General features: G+C 36.4%; 1 protein-coding gene across 1 annotated transcript in view; it reads right to left on the bottom strand.

The window, feature by feature from the left end:
- The window catches only part of IDE (insulin degrading enzyme), a 111,959-nt gene that overhangs the window by 66,918 nt on the left and 25,400 nt on the right, over nt 1-19,641 (bottom strand). The window contains exon 4 of the mRNA XM_036734627.1: nt 18,328-18,497. Within this exon, the coding sequence (XP_036590522.1) occupies nt 18,328-18,497 (170 nt within the window). The remainder of the gene's footprint in view (nt 1-18,327; nt 18,498-19,641) is intronic.

The raw sequence follows: 19,641 nt of genomic DNA, 5'->3' as shown, positions 1-19,641 counted from the left end.
GGTGGAGAATCAGTAGTTCTGAAAACAACAATGCTTGGACCCTAAAGTTGGCGACAAAGTACTCTCTACTCTACAAGCAGTCATACCCCGACAAAAAACTCAAGGATCAAGTAGTTGGCTGGGAACATGAACAGGTAGTGAAAATGAATTCAGACTCAAACTCAAACTCTAGATTCCTTTTTTTAGTAACAAAGAAGATCAAAACGTACAGCCAGAAGAAGTCAACAAAGTCAAAGAGCCTACATCAAAAGCCTCCAAGAAAAATATAAATTGGTATCAGGCCATGGAAGAGCTCAAAAAGGATTTGGAAAAGCAAGTTAGAGAAGTTGAGGAAAAATTGGGAAGAGAAATGAGAAGGAGGCAAGAAAACCATGAAAAAGAAGTCAGTGACTTGCTAAAGGGGACCCAAAAAATACTGAAAAATACACTGAAGAAAACAACACCTTAAAAAATAGACTAACTCAAATGGCAAAAGAGCTCCAAAAAGCCAATGAGAAGAATGCCTTCAAAGGCAGAATTAGCCAAATGGAAAAGGAGGTCCAAAAGACCACTGAAGAGAATACTATCTTAAAAATTAGACTGGAGCAAGTGGAAGCTAGTGACTTGATGAGAAATCAAGATATTATAAAACAGAACAAAAGGAATGAAAAAGTGGAAGATAACATGAAATATCTCATTGGAAAAACCACTGACCTGGAAAATAGATCCAGGAGGGATCATTTAAAAATTATTGGACTACCTGAAAGCCATGATCAAAAAAGAGCCTAGATATCATCTTTCAAGAAATTATCAAGGAGAACTGCCCTAATATTCTAGAGCCAGAGGGTAAAATAGAAATTGAAAGAATCCACAGATCACCTCCTCAAATAGATCCCAAAAAGAAATCTCCAAGGAATGTTGTCACCAAATTCCAGAGATCCCAGATCAAGGAGAAAATACTGCAAGCAGCCAGAAAGAAACAATTTGAGTACTGTGGAAACATAATCAGAATAACCCAAGATCTAGCAGCTTCTACATTAAGAGACTGAAGGGCTTGGAATACGATATTCTGGAGGTCAATGGAGCTAGGATTAAAACCAAGAATCACCTACCCAGCAAAACTGAGTATCATCCTCCAGGGCAAAATATGGATTTTCAATAAAATAGAGGACTTTCAAGCTTTCCCAGTGAAAAGACCAGAGCTGAATAGAAAATTGGACTTTCAAACACAAGAATCAAGAGAAGCATGAAAAGGTAATCAAGAAAAAGAACAAGAAAAAGAAATTGCAAGGGACTTACTAAAGTTGAACTGTTTTGTTTACATTCCTACATGGAAAGATGATGTGTATGATTCATGAGACCTCAGTATTAGGGTAGCTGAAGGGAATATGCATATATATATATGTGTGTGTGTATGTATATATATGTATATGTGTGGGTCTATGTATGTAAATATGTATGCGTATTATATAGAGAGAGAGAGGGCATAGGGTGAGTTGAAGATGAAGGGATGATATCTAAAAGAAATAAAATCAAATTAAGGGATGACAGAGGAATATATTGAGAGAGGGAGAAAGGGAGAGATAGAATGGGGTAAATTATCTCGCATAAAAGTGGCAAGAAAAAGCAGTTCTGTAGGAAGAGAAGAGAAGGCAGGTGAGGGGGAATGAATGAATCTTGCTCTCATCAGATTTGACCTGAGGAGGGAATACCATACACACTCAATCGGGTATCTTACCCCACAGGAAAGAAGGAAGAAGAAGATAAAAAAGGGGGGGATGACAGAAGGGAGGGCAGTTGGGGGAGGAGGTAATCAAAAACAAATACTTTCGAAAAGGGACAGGGTCAAGGGAGAAAATTGGATAAAGGGGGATAGGTTAGGAAGGAGCAAAATATAGTTAGTCTTTCACAACATGAGTACTGTGGAAGAGTTATACATAATGATACGCATGTGGCCTATGTTGAACTGCTTGACTTCTTAGGGAGGGTGAGTGGGAAGGGAAGAGGGGAGAGAATTTGGAACTCAAAGTTTTAAAAACAGATGCTCAAAAACAAAAAAAAAAAAAGTTTTTGCATGCAACTAGAAAATAAGATACACAGGCAATGGGGCATAGAAACTTATCTTGCCCTACAAGAAAGGAAGGGAAAAGGGGATGGGAGGGGAGTGGGGTGACAGAAGGGAGGGCTGACTGGGGAACAGGGCAATATACACCATCTTGGAGGGGGGGGTAGAAATGGGGAGAAAATTTGTAATTCAAACTCTTGTGAAAATCAATGCTGAAAACTAAATATATTAAATAAATTAAATTTTAATTTTAAAAAAAACCATGAAAAATAAGTCAACCACTCACTAAAGGAGACACCCCAAAAATACTGAAGAAAATAACACCTTAAAGAATAGACAAATTCAAATGGCAAAAGAGCTCCAAAAAGCCAATGAGGAGAAGAATGTCTTGAAAGACAGAATTAGCCAAATGGAAAAGGAGGTCCAAAAGACCACTGAAGAGAATACTATCTTAAAAATTAGACTGGAGCAAGTGGAAGCTAGTGACTTTATGAGAAATCAAGATTTTATAAAACAGAACCAAAGAATGAAAAAATGGAAGACAATGTGAAATATCTCATTGGAAAAACCAATGACCTGGAGAATAGATCCAGGAGAGAGAATTTAAAAATTATTGGACTACCTGAAAGCCATGATCAAAAAAGAGCCTAGATCTCATCTTTCAAGGAATTATCAGGAAAATTGCCCTGATATTCTAGAGCCAGAGGGTAAAATAGAAATTGAAAGAATCTACTGATCACCTCCTCAAAAAGATCCCAAAAAGAAGACTCCTAGGAATACTGTCGCCAAATTCCAGAGTTCCCAGGTCAAGGAGAAAATACTGAAAGCAGCCAGAAAGAAACAATTTGAATATTGTGGAAACACAATCAGAACAACACAAGACCTAGCGGCTTCTACATTAAGGGATCAAAGGACTTGGAATATGATATTCTGAAGGTCAAAGGAGGTAGGACTAAAACCAAGAATCACCTACCCAGCTAAACTGAGCATAATGCTCCATGGCAAAATATGGATTTTCAATAAAATAGAGGACTTTCAAGCTTTCTCAGTGAAAAGACCAGAGCTGAATAGAAAATTGGACTGTCAAACACAAGAATCAAGAGAAGCATGAAAAGGTAAACAAGAAAGAGAAATCATAAGGGACTTACTAAAGTTGAACTGTTTTGTTTACATTCCTACATGGAAAGATGATGTGTATAATTCATAAGACCTCAGTATTAGGGTAGCTGAAGGGAATATACATATATATATATATATATATATATATGTAGACAAGGTGAGTTGAATATGAAGGGATGATATCTAAAAAAATGAAATAAATTGAAGGGGTAAGAGAAGAACATATTGAGACAGGGAGAAAGGGGCAAATTATCTCACATAAAAGTGGCAAGAAAAAGCAGTTCTATTAGAAGGGAAGAGGGGGCAGGTGAGGGGGAATGAGTGAATCTTACTCTCATCAGATTCAACTTGAGGAGGGAATAACATACACACGCAACTGGGTATCTTACTCCACAGGAAAATAAGGGGAAGGGGATTAAAAAAAGGAGGATGATAGAAGGGAGGGCAGATAGGGGAAGGGGGTAATCAAAAGCAAACACTTTTGAAAAGGGACAGGGTCAAGGAAGAAAACTGAGTAAAGGGGGACAGGATAGGAGGGAGGGAAATAGAGTTAGCTTTTCACAACATGATCACTGAGGAAGTGTTTTACATAATGATACATGTGTGATCTATGTTGAATTGCTCACCTTCCTAGGGAGGGAGGGTGGGAAGGGAATAGGGGAGAGAATTTGGAACTCAAAGTCTTAAAAGCAGATGCTCCAAAAAAAAAAAAAAGTTGCTTTTTGCATGCAGCTGGGAAACAAGATATATAGGGAATGGGGCATAGAAATCTATCCTGTCCTACAAGAAAGTAAGGGGAAAAGGGATGGGTTGGGGAGTGGGGTAACAGAAGGGAGGGCTGACTGGGGAATGAGGCAATCAGGATATATGCCATCTTGGAATGGGGGAAGGCCAGGAATGGGGAGAAAATCTGTAATTCAAAATCTTGTGGAAATCAATGTTGAAAACTAAAATATTAAATAAAAAATGATAAAATTCAAAAAATTCAGAAAACAATACACACGACTACTACAACAATGTAAAATGAAATAAAAAGCATAAAACAATCAAAAGTAAATGATGCAAAATTACAAAGAACAAATATGGTGCCAAAGAAGAGATATGAGAAGACATCCCCAGTCCACTCCTTTGCTTAAGTGAGAGGTCCACAGCTTTGAGACATTGCACATATTTTCTTCAATTTGCTGATGAATTTTGCTGATTTCTTCTCTTTTAAAAAAAAATCACTATATAGGATAATTCTGGAGATGGGGAGAGAAGCTGAGAGAGACATTGGCAATGTAAAACAAAAGACAGAAATAAAAATTTGTTTAAAATGAATTACTATGTAGAAATGTTTTACACAGTTACACACGTATAACCTATATCAAATTGCTTGTCTTCTAAGGGAGGAGGGAGTGAAGGAAAAGAGGAAGAAAATTTGGAACTCAAATTTTAAAAAAAACCATGTTAAAAATTGCTTTTACATGTAATTGGGGAAAATAAAATATTAAATTTAAAAAGATTATTGAGAGATTGAAAAGTATACTTTTTGTACACAGCTAATGTAGGAATTTGGCTTCCTATATGCCATATTTGTTACAAGGGTTTGTTTTTTAATTTTTTCAACTGGGAAAAGGGAAAAAATAGATTTTTGTTCATTGTAAAAGAAAAAAAAACTTCTGAAATATATTACAAATGCAGATACTAAAAAATCTAACCAAGAAGGAAAAAATTAACTATATAATAACACAAAAAGACTCAAAGGAAAAAATGGATTTTCCACAAGTACTCCATGAATAGAGTTGCCATTTTCTGTGTAATGGATACCAGTGAAGCCTATAGATCCCTTCTCAGAATGATGTTTCTAAATCCATAACATAAAACACATAAAATTACAACAGAAATTAATTACACATCAGAAGATAAAGTGGTAGGTAACCTTATGCAAATAACAAAATCCCTGAAAACTAGAATAAATGAAAATCAATGACTCCATAAAACTAAAACTATCAGAACAAAATAATTTTTTTAAATGAAAATGTATCTTTTATCATTTTGATGCTTATAAGACATCAAAATATTTATCAGAAACAACTGACTTAAAAAAGTTAAGGAGAAATAATCTAAGACTCAAAGGACACCCAGAAAACCATGATTTAAAAAAAAAAAAAGGCTGGATACTATATTTCAATAAATCACAAATGGAAATGACACAAATCTATTAGAACCAGAGTGCAAAGTGAAAATAGAGGAGATACAGGTAGGGAGATTAACAATAATGATTTTCCTCTATCCCTCCTCCCAAAAAAGAAGAGGACAAACAAAACATTTAAAATAGTTCCCAAAGTACAGAAGGAAGTTCAAAAGGTGGCACAAAAAGGGGCAGTTTTTAAAGTAATGTGTTGTTTATTATATACTTTTTTAAAAATGGAGTAGGTCAACAAGAGTTTATTCAGTATTTACTGTGTGACACGCAGTAAACTAACCACTAAGGATACAAAGAAAGACCAAAAAAAAAAAAAAGGTCCCTCCACTCTAGAAGCAAATATTCTAGTGGAATGGCATCTTATACAATGGGTTTTGGAAACTAAATCACTCCCCTATACTAATTCCAGTGACTCCTCATTCTCTAGGATGAAATAAAAACTCTTCAACACAATTTTTAAAGCCTCTCACAAACTGGCCCCAACCCATCTTTCCAGCCTCGTTATAAATCCCTCTTCTTTCCCCACCTGGAAGCCACCAAGCTGACTTCCTACCAACACACACGAAGCACCAGCTCTCCCATCTCCAGGCCACTGCACAAGCCATTCCCTAGAACCAGAATGCATTTCCCCCTCAACTCTGTCTCTTAGAAACCCTTTCTTCTTTCAGTGGGCTGTACAAGCACCACTTTATACCTACATGAAGCTTCTCTTGGTCCTCAACTGCCAGTGACTTCCCTCTAACTTGTACTTTGTAGAGATTTATTCTTTCTATATTTATAAATGTATCTGTTATCTCCACTGATTATTTTTAAGTTAAGATCAGGAAATATTTCATTCTTTGTATTTCAATGCATGGCACAGAGCCTGCCACATAATAGGGACTTAATAAATGCTTCTGATCTGTTGATTTGCAGATGCTTTGGTGTTGGGATTTAATACAGACAACTGTAACATGATACCAAGCCATCAAATGGCAGGGCAACATCCTTGTTACGTAGGGAGAGACAAATTTGAGATGATTTATTTCATTTCTTCTGGGCAGAGACAAGGCTGAATTGAGGATTAATAACAAAAGTTATACTTACATTAGTAATGATGATCATGAAGAAGAAGAGGAGAAGGAAAAGGAGGAGGAAGAGGAGTAATCACTGTGGTTGGGAAAGCTGGTCTCTGTACCAAGAAGAGCTGGGTTAAAGTCTCTATTTGATTACTGATCTAAGTGACAGAAATAAGCATACTTCAATGACCCAGGGCCTTACCCAATTTAAGCACCGTTGAAAACCTACTGGCTATATTTGGAAAAAAACTGTCAAAGGTTCACTTGATAGTCAGTGTGATAAAAGTTCGGTTTCCGAACAAAGAATATGTTTCAAAATCTCATGAGTTCACAATACCAAATCATGTTAACACAAGTAATGTTGTCAAAAGGATATACTGCATATTAATTTTAAAATGTAAATAAATGTAATTATTTTTTAAAAAAGCAAATGGGATGGAACAGAGATTGAGTTTCATGTACAATCATCTTTTTATATCCTACTTTGAAAAAAATACTCCCTTTTTCTAAGTTCAGAATTTTAAAAATATTTTTGAAAAATAGAAAAAATCTTTATTCTAGGTTTAAATCAATAAGCCCGCCAATAGGAGGGGGAGCCACAATAGCAGAGAAAGATAAAGCACTAGAATTTAGCTTGCTCCCTCTACCCCCTCAACAAAGACCAGAGAATGTACCCCACTGAATTCTCATTAGAAAAACCAGAAGTCACAGTGAAAAAGAGGTACAAAACCTTACTGAAAAAAATAACTCCTTTCTCAACTGTGTAGCACTTTCACAAAAACTATTAAGAACAAACAAAAAACCAACCACAAATGCAGAATACTAAAAATATTAAATGCACGCTTTATTGACCATCATGCAACAAAAATTACATTCAATAAAGCATCTCTGAAGACGAAAAATTAATTGGAAACTAAATATCTTAATCCTAAAGAATGAGTAAGTCAAATAAAAAATAACAGAAACAATCAATTTCACTAAAGATAATGACAACTATGAATCAACATAAAATTTGTGGGAAAAAAATGTTCTAAATCCCTAATAATTAGAGAAATGTAAATCAAAACAACCCTGAGGTACCACCTCATACCCATGTGATTAGCTAACATGACAAAAAGGGAAAATGACAAATACTGGAAGGGCTATGACAAAACAAGTACATTAATGTATTGCTGGTGGAATTATGAACTAGTCTAACCATTCTGGAAAGCAATTTGGAACTATGTCCAAAAAGCTAATAAATTGTGCATACCCTCTCACCGTGCAATACAGTGTTTATACTCCCAAGAAATCAAAGAAAGAGGGAAAGGACCCATATGAACAGAAATATTTAGAGCAGCTGTTTGTGGTGACAAAGGATTGGAAACTGAGAGGAATTTCATCAATTAGAGAATGTCTCAACAAGTTATGGCATATAATTATGATGGAATACTGTTGTGCCATAAGAAATAATGAATGGAACGGCTTCAGAAAAATTCGTATAAACTGGTTGGTGCAAAATGAAATAAACAGAACCCAGAAAACAATTTATACAAGATCAACAATATTGTAAAGATAATACTCTGAAATACTTAACAACTCTGATCAACACAATGGCTAACCACAATTCCACAGAACTCATGATGAAACATGCTTTTTTACCTCCAGATGAAGAACAGAAGGCCTCAGAGTGCAAAGTGAAACATACTTTCTTCTCTTCCTTTTCTTTCTTTCTTTTAAACAACGCTAACATAAGGAATTTGTTTTGTACAACTATACATATTTGTATTTTTTTTAAATAGGAAGAGTAGAGAGGAGGGAGAAAATTTGAAATGGAAAATAAAACTGAATTTTAAAAAGCAAAAAAACAGAAAAAAAAAGATCACAAAAGTTAGTAAAAGATATTAGTTGACCTCAAATTTATCAGAATTTTATTCTATCCCACGGCTTCAGTACTGCCTCCTTCCCCTTCCTCCTTAATGTGTTTATCTTGATGCTGCTCCTAAATGTCTCATCATTCAATATTAACACAGTACATTCAAGAACATTCACTAAAGAATTATCAAACATCTGATCTGCATGGAAAACACTGTGTCAGGTGCTGACTGATTTTGTTAAAAGTTCTCTCTTCCCATTTTTGTTATAAGGGATGGCTCGCTGGATAGGTGAGGGAATCAGTCAGTCAATAAACATTTATTAATGGCCTGTTGTGTGCAAGGCCCTGTGCTATAAGCACTGGGGTTACAAAAATGGGCAAAGAGGAATATATTCAGATATAAAGGCAAGATGAAAATAAACAAAAATGAATCCAAATCCTTTTTTAAAAAGAAAATAATGCTATCCCCAAAATCTTTTAACTTCATTTTTCTGCTCCATGTACTTTTGACAAACACCTCCACCATCTGTATTAGATTGTAAGCTTCTCAAAGCTAGTGTTAGTATCGCTAAGGATAGTGGAAACTTACCAAATGTTTAATGAAGTAATCATTATTATGCCTGCATCAACAATGGTCTCTAACTATGGTATTCCCAAATTCCTAAAAAATGGGAGGATCTTGCCATAAAAGACTAATTTTATTAATTTCGGAGGCAACTAATACTTTCTTTAAAAGAAAAGGAGCTTAGCTAAGCAAAGATATTTGGGAATCTCTGATAGAAAGTGCAAGGTAGAAACTATATTGTTTTATTGATATATTTTCCATAACTGTTTCCCATCACATTACATTGAAAAAGTTGTTTACTACTACTAGTAGGGACAGGGAGGATTGTAATTAATTCAAAATGTCAAAGGGCTTTCTAAAGCTATCTGGGCTCATTTTTACTATGGTAGGGACAAGGAAGAGATAAGCTCTTCCACACTTTTCCCCGGTCAGACCACATCAGGAGTCCTATATGTTCACTTCTGGACATTACATTTTAGGAAGGACACTGACGATCTATAAAGTGACCAGAGGAGGGCAACTTGGAGGATAAAGAGTCTGTGAAATCATAGTGGGAACTCAGGATGTTTAGCCTGGAAGAAACTGGGGGGCAACATAATAACTGTCTTCAGCGATGGAAGGGCTATCATGCAGATAGCCCAAAAATCTTAAGTGACTTCCCTGAGTAAAGTATAAACTCTCTTCTGGCTTTCCAGACTCTTTATAGTTTGGTATTGCCTTACCTTTCAACTCTGCCTTAATTGATACTATTTCCTTCTACACTCCAGTTAAGTAACTTAGCCACAATCTCCGCCCTATATATGATACCAAAGCAAAAATAAACTAATAAGCAAGTTTAGCTGGTTGTATTGTTGTTCGATGTCATTATCAATAAACATTGAAATAAAAAATTTTAAAAAGCTTCCTTCTATTCTCTATGAAAACAAAAAAAAAATTCTCACCAAAACAACTAGATGATATTTAAAAATTTGTGTGCATTTTCCCATCGCATTAAGGGATGATTTTATAATGGATAATTCCCCCAAAATTATGAAATCAATTATGTAACTGAGGTTTTGTAACAGAGATCCATTAATATCAATACATAACTTTCCAATAGTATAACTGTAGTCCTTTGTATCATTTCTTTCAATGTTCTGAACTTTTTAACAATTAAATCCTGATTTTTGGCCTAATCACATTCTACTTTTTAGACTTTTCTCCCAACTCTACTTCCCAACATAAACTCTTTGCTATAGTTGAAACCAATCTATAGTCAACAATCTATTAAATGTTTTTTTTTTCCTTCCATAATGGCCTTTTCTCATGCTAACCTCTTCAAATGGAATGCCTTTCTACCTTGCCTACCATTCTTTAAGGCCCAGTTCAAGTGCTGATTTTTCTGCGAAGTTAACCAGTCTTCTCAGGAACCTCAGCCATCCAGAAACGATTTCACCCAGGGCGCTCCTATAGCATTTCCTGTCCATACAACTATCTGCCACTTACCATTTGTTGTCCAATATTTCTAGTTAATATTTTTTAGACCTATGTCTTATTTTCCCAATTAAATTATTAACTTCTTAAAGATAAGAGCTATGTCTTATATTCAAAATCTGAATGTGAGAGCTAGAACCTTAGAAATCATATAATCCAACTTCCTATTTACATGTCTACCATGGTATCTTGCACATAATAAGTCTCTAAGTATTTGTTGATTGATACAGAGAATGCAGGCTTGCCTACAACATCTTACTCAACTATCTGACTCAGAGATAAGCTATGACGATTAATGAATGCTAGGTCTCATGCAACTACCACATGAGATAGATAATATACACATACACAAACATATGACTAACAGGGATTGAGTAAGAAGCTGGTACTGAGACCCTGCTCTCCTCTTGGTGAGGTCTGAGCCACACCTCCACTGCTTGCTTCTGAACTTGCTCATTGTACAATGCAGAGCCCACAACCAGTCCTTACCTTGGCATGCCACCTCTGGGCACATGAATCCAGGGGAGAGCAGAGGACCAGGGTCTCGGTACTAGCTTCTTGCTCAATCTGAAGCCTACAGGAGAATAACCAGGACAGGAATACCAAAAGCCAAAGGGGAACCTGCAATTTTGTCAGTGTGATCTAACAGAGCTTTCCAGTTGGCTAATGGGCTGAATCCAATAGCAGCCCATTGTTGTTCAGACCCATACCCAGCTCAGGAACTTGCAGAACTCGGGGGGCAGTGGGGGGAGAGTGATCCAATTCTGCCCTAGATCAGACAACTCTGAAAGCGACGAAAGAGTATAGGTCCTCAGCCTACACTGTCCCTGAAAGTCTGGAAAAATACAATACTCAATACCCCAAGAAAACAGTAGTAGGACCAGTCCAGAACTTCCCTCCAGAAAAGTGCAGAACCTGGCCCTAACATTAAGTCTGAAACCAGGGAGTAGTGTGGAAGAATGGGCAAACAAAAAAAGAATTATACCATAAAAAGCTATTATGGTGAGAGGGATGCTCAAGACACAAACCCAAAGGAAGAGAATGACTCCAAAGCATCTACAGGCAAAGCCTCAAAGAAAACCATAACTTGGGCACAAATTCAACTAGAACTCCTGGAAAAAATGAAGCAAAGTTTTTAAAAGAGTTTAAAGATGTTTTTATAAATGAAATGAGAAAAGTAGAGAAACAAATTGGAACAGAAATCTGTTTCAGAAGAAAGAACTGGAAAAGAAATTAATAACTTGGCAAAGTGATACAAAACTCTGTCCAAGGAACAAACTCCCTGAAAACTGGAATGGACCAAAATGAGGACAAAAAAGAGCTGAGAAAATCGTAAAAGAAAAGTGTCTAGACCTCTTAGAAGAAGGCAATGTAAAATAGAAAGAATCCACAGGTCACCTCCTGAAAGAAACCACAAAATGAAAACTCCTAAGCTTATTATAGCCGAAATCCAGAGCTTCCAGGTCAAAGAAAACTGCTTTATGTAGCCAAAAAGAAAGAATTCAAGATTACCAAGGAGCCACAGTCAGAATCCCACATGATTTAGCAGCCACCATTATGAAGAAGTGTTGAGCTTAGAATACAATATTCCAGAAGGCAAAGGACATGGGCTTACAACCAAGAATAATTTAACTAGAAAAAACTGAGTATACGGGGCCAGGGAGGAAGAATTGACTTAATGAAATAGCTGATTTCTAAGCATTCCTGAGGAAAAGGGGAAAACAGAACTATACAGAAACTTCAGGATGCAAACACAGGAGTTAAGAGAAACATAAAAAAGTATACATGAATGAACAAGGATAAAGGACTAAACAGGGATAAACTGCTTACAGTCAAATATAGGGAGGTAATACATGTGTACCCTATGAACCCTATCATCATCAGAGTCTGCAGAAGGAGTTAAATTAGAGAAGGCCTGAGAGTGGTTCCATTATGTCTTAATGACCTTAAGAAAAGAGGAGAAAAAGAGGAAAAAAGGAATACATCGGGGAAGAAATAAAAGGAAGGGAGAATTATCTCACATAATTGGGGTGGGCAAGTAGAATTCTATACAAACAAGAAAAAAGGGAAGGGGAATGGATGACACCTGAACCTCATTCTTATCTAAAATTGTCAAAAAAATTCACAATACACACATACACACACACTGTGAGGGAGAAAAATACATTTCATTCAACAGGGAGATAGGAGGGAAAGAGTAAAAAGGGAAATTAGGGAGGATAAATTAAGAGAGGGGTTATTTCTAAGCAAAACAGAACATATAAAAATATCTCTACCTTTTTTTGAGGTGACATAGAATGGGAATCTGAGGGGATGCCTATCAACTAAGAATGGCTGAACAAGCTATGGTATACAAATGTTACAGAACACCTTTGTGCTACAAGACATGATAAAGTGGAAGACTTATAAAAACTAATTCAGAGTGAAAAGACTAGAACCAGGAAAATAATTTATACAATGACAATATTATTGTATAAACAAACAACTTTAGGAACTCTGATGTGCATAATGATCAACCATGATTCCAGAGGACAAATGATGAAACATGCTATTCACCTCCTAATAGAAGCAAAAGAAGAATGCAGAATGAGAAGTGAATGTATATGTGTGTATACATGGGTGTATAAACACACCCATATATGTATATATAATTTCCTTTTGGACATGGCCCTAGAGAAATCTGTTTTGCTTAATAGTATATGTTTATAACAGATGTTCTCTTTTTCTTTCATTCTCAAATATGAGGAAGAAAAGAAGGCTGATTTTGGCTGACTGAAAAACATAAAAATTTAATCAAAATCAAAACCAAAAATTTCAAAAGACTCATGACCGAAGAGAAAAAAAAGAGCTGCCAGCCACACTGTACTATTGTCTACCCTCAAACACCTCATGCAGTCCCTCACCTCCAAGCTTTTACATAAGATATTTCCTATGACCCTTCATTTGCCTTCTTGGTCCATTGAGTTTATATACATCCTTTAAAAGATAATTGAAACATTACTTTCCTCATGTACTATTCATTTTGTCTTAAACTTCATGCAACATTTTGTTTTGCACCTAATGCACTTATTTAATATTTTTTTCTATTAAGTGCTCTCTTTTATTTCTTACTTTCTTACCAGACATTACCTCCATTAGGCAGGAACAGTATCTTACCAAAATTTCTCCCAGTATCTAGCAGTGTTCAAGTAATATATATTTAATGTTTATTGATGCTACACAAAAAGGCAAAATACAACAGAGTAAAAACATAAATGAAAAGCAAAAGATCAAAACAAATGATCATCTACTAATGAGATTATGATTTAAAAAAAAAAAGACAAAAATAAGCATTTTGACATTCAGAGAGAAAACAGAATCACTCCATTTTCATTCTAGCCACAACCCCTCGCTAATGTCACTTTGATGCAAGGACCTCTATTTACAATGGCAGTGAGAGCCTCTGGGTGATGGTGGCACATCAGGTTCTCTGCAGTAGCTGCAGGGCCATGGGAGCTATACATCAACAATTTAAATCCCCCTTTGTGATTCAGCATGCTGAATTAGGGTTTAGAGAATTCAGGCTGTTATGCTTGGGAGCCTCACTCAGCAGGTGCATAGTGACATCAAACTGAATTTACAATTTACCATGCTTAATTTCATACGAGTCTATAAAAATAACCAACTTTCTACCAACGTCACATGCCACAAGATGGGCACATGCTGGGGACAGATGTCACAATGTGACTGTGAAAGAATCAGGTCTGAGAACACTGGAACATGTGGAGAAAGAGGCAGTAAAAGCAGACAAAGACTACTCAGGTTATTAAATTAGTACTTGTGTTTTCCATCACTGCAAGTATCGCTTAGCTTCAAATGCGTCTTCTCTTTTTAAAGAAATACAACTGTCTAGATGAATTATTTTCCAACTTAATTTTTACTACACATACTGCTTTTTCAGTTTTCATTGAGACAATTAAAGGGAAATATTTCAAGTCAACTATGAGGCATTTCTATACTGTCTCTTTTTCATTTAAAAAACTTTTTAATGATGCATTTTATCTTTACATCAGTCATTCCAAATCTTTTCCCTCAATGAATCCTCCCTAGTGACAAAGATAAAGCAAAAATGTCTGATGCAGCAAATCTATCTAACAATGTATACAATGTTATGTAGTAGTAAACCCCTGACTTTCTGCTAAAAGGGAGGAGGGTGTTTCATCCTCTGCTCTCTGGAACCTCCATCGGTGTTTATATAGCTTAATTTTTTGCACCACTCCCAAACTGATGGGTATCCACTTTGTTTCCATTTCTTTGCTAGGACAAAAATGTGCTGCTATGAATATTTTGGCTAATACCGGAGCTGACTTCTTCGAAGTATATGCCCAGTATGAGAGAAGGCTGAAGACAAAAGAACAGTTTTATAACTTTCCTTGAATAATTCTAAACAGAAATTCAAAACATGAGGATCATCCAAGGCAGTACTGTACGTTTTCCAACAGCCCGTCCAATGACAACTGTCCCTAACAACTCTGTCAACTTTCATATTATGAGATTAAACTTTATAATTGTTTCAATTTTCATATCTCTTACTATTAGTTATTTGAACATCTACCTTGCTTTTTCAAGAAAGCACTTATTTATTGATTTTTTTAAAATACGCAGACGTATCAAACTGGATGTTTTGTAGACATCTTAAACTCAGTATATTCAAAATTGAACTCATTATCTTTCTGTGAGAACTCTACTTCTGCACTTCCCTGATACTTTTGAGCACATTACTGTCCTCCAGGTCACCCAGGCTCACAAACCTGGGTGTCATCCTTGATTCCTCTCTCTCACCTCCAATATCAAATCTCTTGCCAAATCTTGTTGATTTACCTTGCTTTTTAATCTCTTTTTCAGTCTATAATCCAGTTGGACATTTTTCAACCCAAAACACTCATCATCAGCTCCCAATCTCTAAGGTCCTTCCCAATTTTAATGTTATCTGACTCTAAGCTAGCAGAGTGTGTGTGTGTGTGTGTGTGTGTGTGTGTGCGCGCAACACCTGTAGTTTAGTTTAGAATGGATGGTTCTTTACGTTGCATGTACGTCCTTCTAAACAGGAAGAAAGGAAAAAGAAGCTTGACAATTTTCTAACTATTTCAAGCCAGATCTTTACAATATAATGTCATTATTTTGTCTGAAGTTATGACTTCCCAGATAATTAGACGTATAAATTCTGAAGTATAAAAACATATTCTGCAGTTGTAAAGTTTGGAGATTATTCAACATTTTCATTCCATGAGCCACTTCGTTCTACTATCAGCAGTGTGGCAAAGTGGAAAGAGCATCAGACTGAGTCAGGAGCCCAAGGTTTGAAGCTCAGCTTTTCAATCTACTAACCATGTGATCACAGACAAGCTACTTAATGTTTCCTCATCTCAATCTAGTCATACATAAAAATGAGGAGAAAATACAGTATTATCACCTCATAGGGTTGTCGTATAGAAAGTACTTTGGAAACCTTAAAGGGGCAGAGTAAAATGTGTCAGTGTTGTGGATGATAAAGAATGGAGGTTACTGGCACAGTAGCTTAAACTCAGAAATAAAACATATAACAGAAGGTATCTACTCACATTTTTTCAGAAAGATATTTTATAGAAATCCAAAGGACTTTTCCTCATGCCCTTCCATGTGTATGCAGTGTGCCAGAGTGAAGAGAGATGGTCATGGAGCTAACAAGGCTGTTTAAGGTCCTCCCTCTGACACATGTTGGCTGTGTGGCCCTGGGGAAGTCACTTACACCTCTCAGTGATTAATAAATTAAAACTAATAAAATCATGGGTTCAGTCCATGTCCTTAAGACCCTACACAGACACTTATTATATGTGCTCTTTTATTTTCATATCTTTCTTTATATAACATTGGTCTCTAAAATGGTCATAACTGTTATGGAAGTGTTTTGTATGACAACACATGTATAACCTATATAAAATTGCTTGATTTGTCAGTGAGGGTAGGTGGGGAGAGAGGAAAGGAGAGAATGTGGAACTCCAGACTAAAAGTGAATGTTAGGAACTGTTTTTACATGCAACTGGGAAATAAGATATACAGGCAATGGGGTATAGAAATCTATCTTGCCCTAGAGGAAAATAGAAAGGAAGGGGATAAGAAAAGGAGGTGGGGGGTAATAGAAGGGAGGACAGATTGGAGAAAGGGGTAATCAAAATGCACACTGTCCTGGGGTGGGAGGAGGGGAGAGATTGGGAGAAAATTTAGAATTCAGAATCTTGTGGAAGTGAATGTTGAAAACTGAAAATAAATTTATATAAAGCAAAAAAATTTTTTTAAATTAAAAGGTCATAAAATTAAGTGGCTAGATAGATCTTGTCTAAAGTCAATAAAATATTAAAATCATATTTTAAATAATCAGGGCTAATGTTTATGACTTGAGCTAAGAAGAATAAATAAATTACTAATCAACGGAAACTGCTCCCTTTCTGTGCCTTCAAAACAAGGTGACCATTTAATAAATGCCTTCTACAGAACTCCTGCTTCTTAAAAATTCTGCTAAAATTGAGGTAAAAATGACATAGGTTTTACTAATACTTGCCTTTTCAAAGTACATCACTTCCACTGACTGTCCCTAAAGTTTCCACATTTATACATGAAGTCAGATCCCATAAAAAGGCTATCAAATCTCTGTGATTTTAGTTTAAGGTGAACCCTCAGTTTGCTATTATTAACCTCATTTTACAGATGAGGCAAACAAATGTGAAGTGACTTGCCCAGGTTCACAGAGATAGGAAGAGTTTAAGGCAAAATTTGAACTCAGTTCTTCCTGACTCCAGGACCAGTACTCTATTCAGTGTCCTACTGAACTGCCTCCTGTTCTCCTTGGTGAGATTCTACAAACCCCAAAATCAACCCAAGTCAGAATACTTCTGATGTTAGACCAAGAGATATACATATAACCAAGTTTAAGACATCACATACATGAAAAGCTATATATTTATAAGTCACAGATATTGTTATTCTTTATGTCCTACGTTTCTTTGCCTTGTGTATCAACTATGTATTTATTAACATCTAATGATTTTTATTGCCTATTAAACTTGCCTCCAGTACTGGCTGCCACTACCATGGCTGATACATCAGAAAATACAAGGTGAAATTATGTTAGAGAGCTAGGAATAAATTCTGAAACAAATGGTGGACAAACACTCAAAACTACCCACTTCGCTGCCCTGCAACTCCTCCCCCCCACCAAAAAAAGAAGTTGCTTTTAACCAAGTATGTTTATCGGTCTTAAGGTTTAATTAGGGAACGGTCCCATAAGAAGAATGTGGTAAAATCAGCAAAGTGCTTAGCACAGTACCTGGTACATAAAGTAGTATATGAATGCCTATTCTCCTCCCTCCACCCAAAGAAGAAAGAGATGTTACTGATAGAAATAGAAGGAAGACTTCCTCTTCCCTCTCACACACACACACAAGAAAGATGCCAATTAGTGGAGAAAAAAAATACAAAAAGCTCTTGTATGTCCTGGTTTACTAGAAGTAGCTTTAGCTTTAAGGTTCAAATACCCCACAACTCCAAGGGTATGGGGTATGAGGTATGAGTAGTTGGTAATTTTCTTAATTGCTAGATCAACATCCCTATAAAAGTACTGTTGTACAGTGAAAACTTTAGCAACCTAAGATGTTTATATCATAATAAGAGATCTGAAATACCAACCACCGAAACACAGCAGATTGCTGAGAGGTCCTCCTTGAATATACAAAAAATAGCCTAGTTTTGACATATGAAAATATACCACCATTTGTTGCCTGAATGTCATGCTGAAATGGTGAACACTAAGTGAAAAACAAAGGGAAGAAGGAATGGCCTGGGGGTTCAGAGTGGCCACAATAACACTTTCTATTCTAATTTAAAAAACAAAGAAGCCCTCCCTAGGCAATGAACCAAGCTGAGCTAATTAAGTATAAGCAAACACACACGTATATACACACATATATGTGTGCACGTGGGCACACATACACACACACAGAGCTGACAAACCTGTTCCAAATTTACTAAAGGGATGATTGGGATTTCCAGTAGCTTTCTCCAACTGAAACAGTCTCCAGGCATCATTCATTACGTTCTTCTCATGTTCTGAATCAACTGCATTCACCTCTCTCTCTTTGCAGCTCTCATCAAACAAAGGACACAAGAAAAACTGGGCAAATCTAAAACAATGAAAAATGATATAATTTTAAGTTATTTGAAATGAACTCTTTTAAAACAATACTATCTTTGATGGTCTTAGTGGACAGAGAATACAAAAACAACTGTGACTGAGTAGATAAAAAAGTACTATCACGTAGGAAAAATGGTATCTTGGGTCTATCCCATATCCAAGCCACATCACAGATGCTTACTGGTTAGAAAAAGAACAAACTTTACATGAAAATGTTAAGAGAGCCTTAAGGTAATAACTTATAATTTAATGAGACTGTAAAAGGAGTGTGTGTGTGTGTGTGTGTGTGTGTGTGTGTGTGTGTGCGCACACGAATTTTCTTTGGAACTACTTACCAAAACAAAATACAACCAGAAGGTCATGGTCCTTTGGTCCATACCTCTATATTTCACTAAGTTTTGCACATTCTGTCCGTTAGTCAATAAGCACTTATTAAGCACCTACTATGAGCTTAGTGCCAGGGTAGGGGTTGGGAACCTGTGGCCTCAAGGCCATATCTGTCCTTCTAGGTCTTTAGGTGCTGCCGTTTGACTTGAGATCAAGTTTTACAGAACAAATCTTTTTATTAAGGGGATTTGTTCTGTGAAGTTTGGATTCAGTTAAAGGGCTGCACGTGAGGACCTAGAGGCCACATGTGGACTCGAGGCTACAGGTTCCCCACCCCTGTGCCAGAGATACAAAGAATAGCAAAAAACAGTCCCCACTATTGAAGGAGACAACATGCAAAAAGCTACGTACAAACAAGATTTTTACAGGATAAACTGGAGATCATCTAGAAGAAAGGCACTAGCATTAAAGGAAAGACTTCTTACAGAAAGTGGGACTTTAGCTGAGACTTGCAGGAAGCCAAGGAAACCAAGAGGCAGAGATGAGGAAGGAGAGAGTTCCAGGGATGAAGGACAGCCAGTGAAAATGCTCAGCCAGAGTTCAGAGATGTAGTGTAGCAATGAGGAAGAGAGAGGAAGCCCGTGTTACTGGATTGTAGAGTACATGGGGGTAAGGTGTAAGAAGACTGTAAAGGCAGGAGGGGGCCAGGTTATGAAGGACCTTAAGACCAATGCAGATCATTTTATATTTGACCCTGGAGGTAATGGAGCCACAGGAGTTCACTGGATAAGGGAGTGACATGGTCC

Source organism: Trichosurus vulpecula, chromosome 8 (genome assembly GCF_011100635.1).
Source record: "Trichosurus vulpecula isolate mTriVul1 chromosome 8, mTriVul1.pri, whole genome shotgun sequence".
Taxonomy (NCBI): Eukaryota; Metazoa; Chordata; class Mammalia; order Diprotodontia; family Phalangeridae; genus Trichosurus; species Trichosurus vulpecula.
Note: the sequence above shows the minus strand (reverse complement) of the source record. Positions and strands in the feature narration are given on the sequence as shown.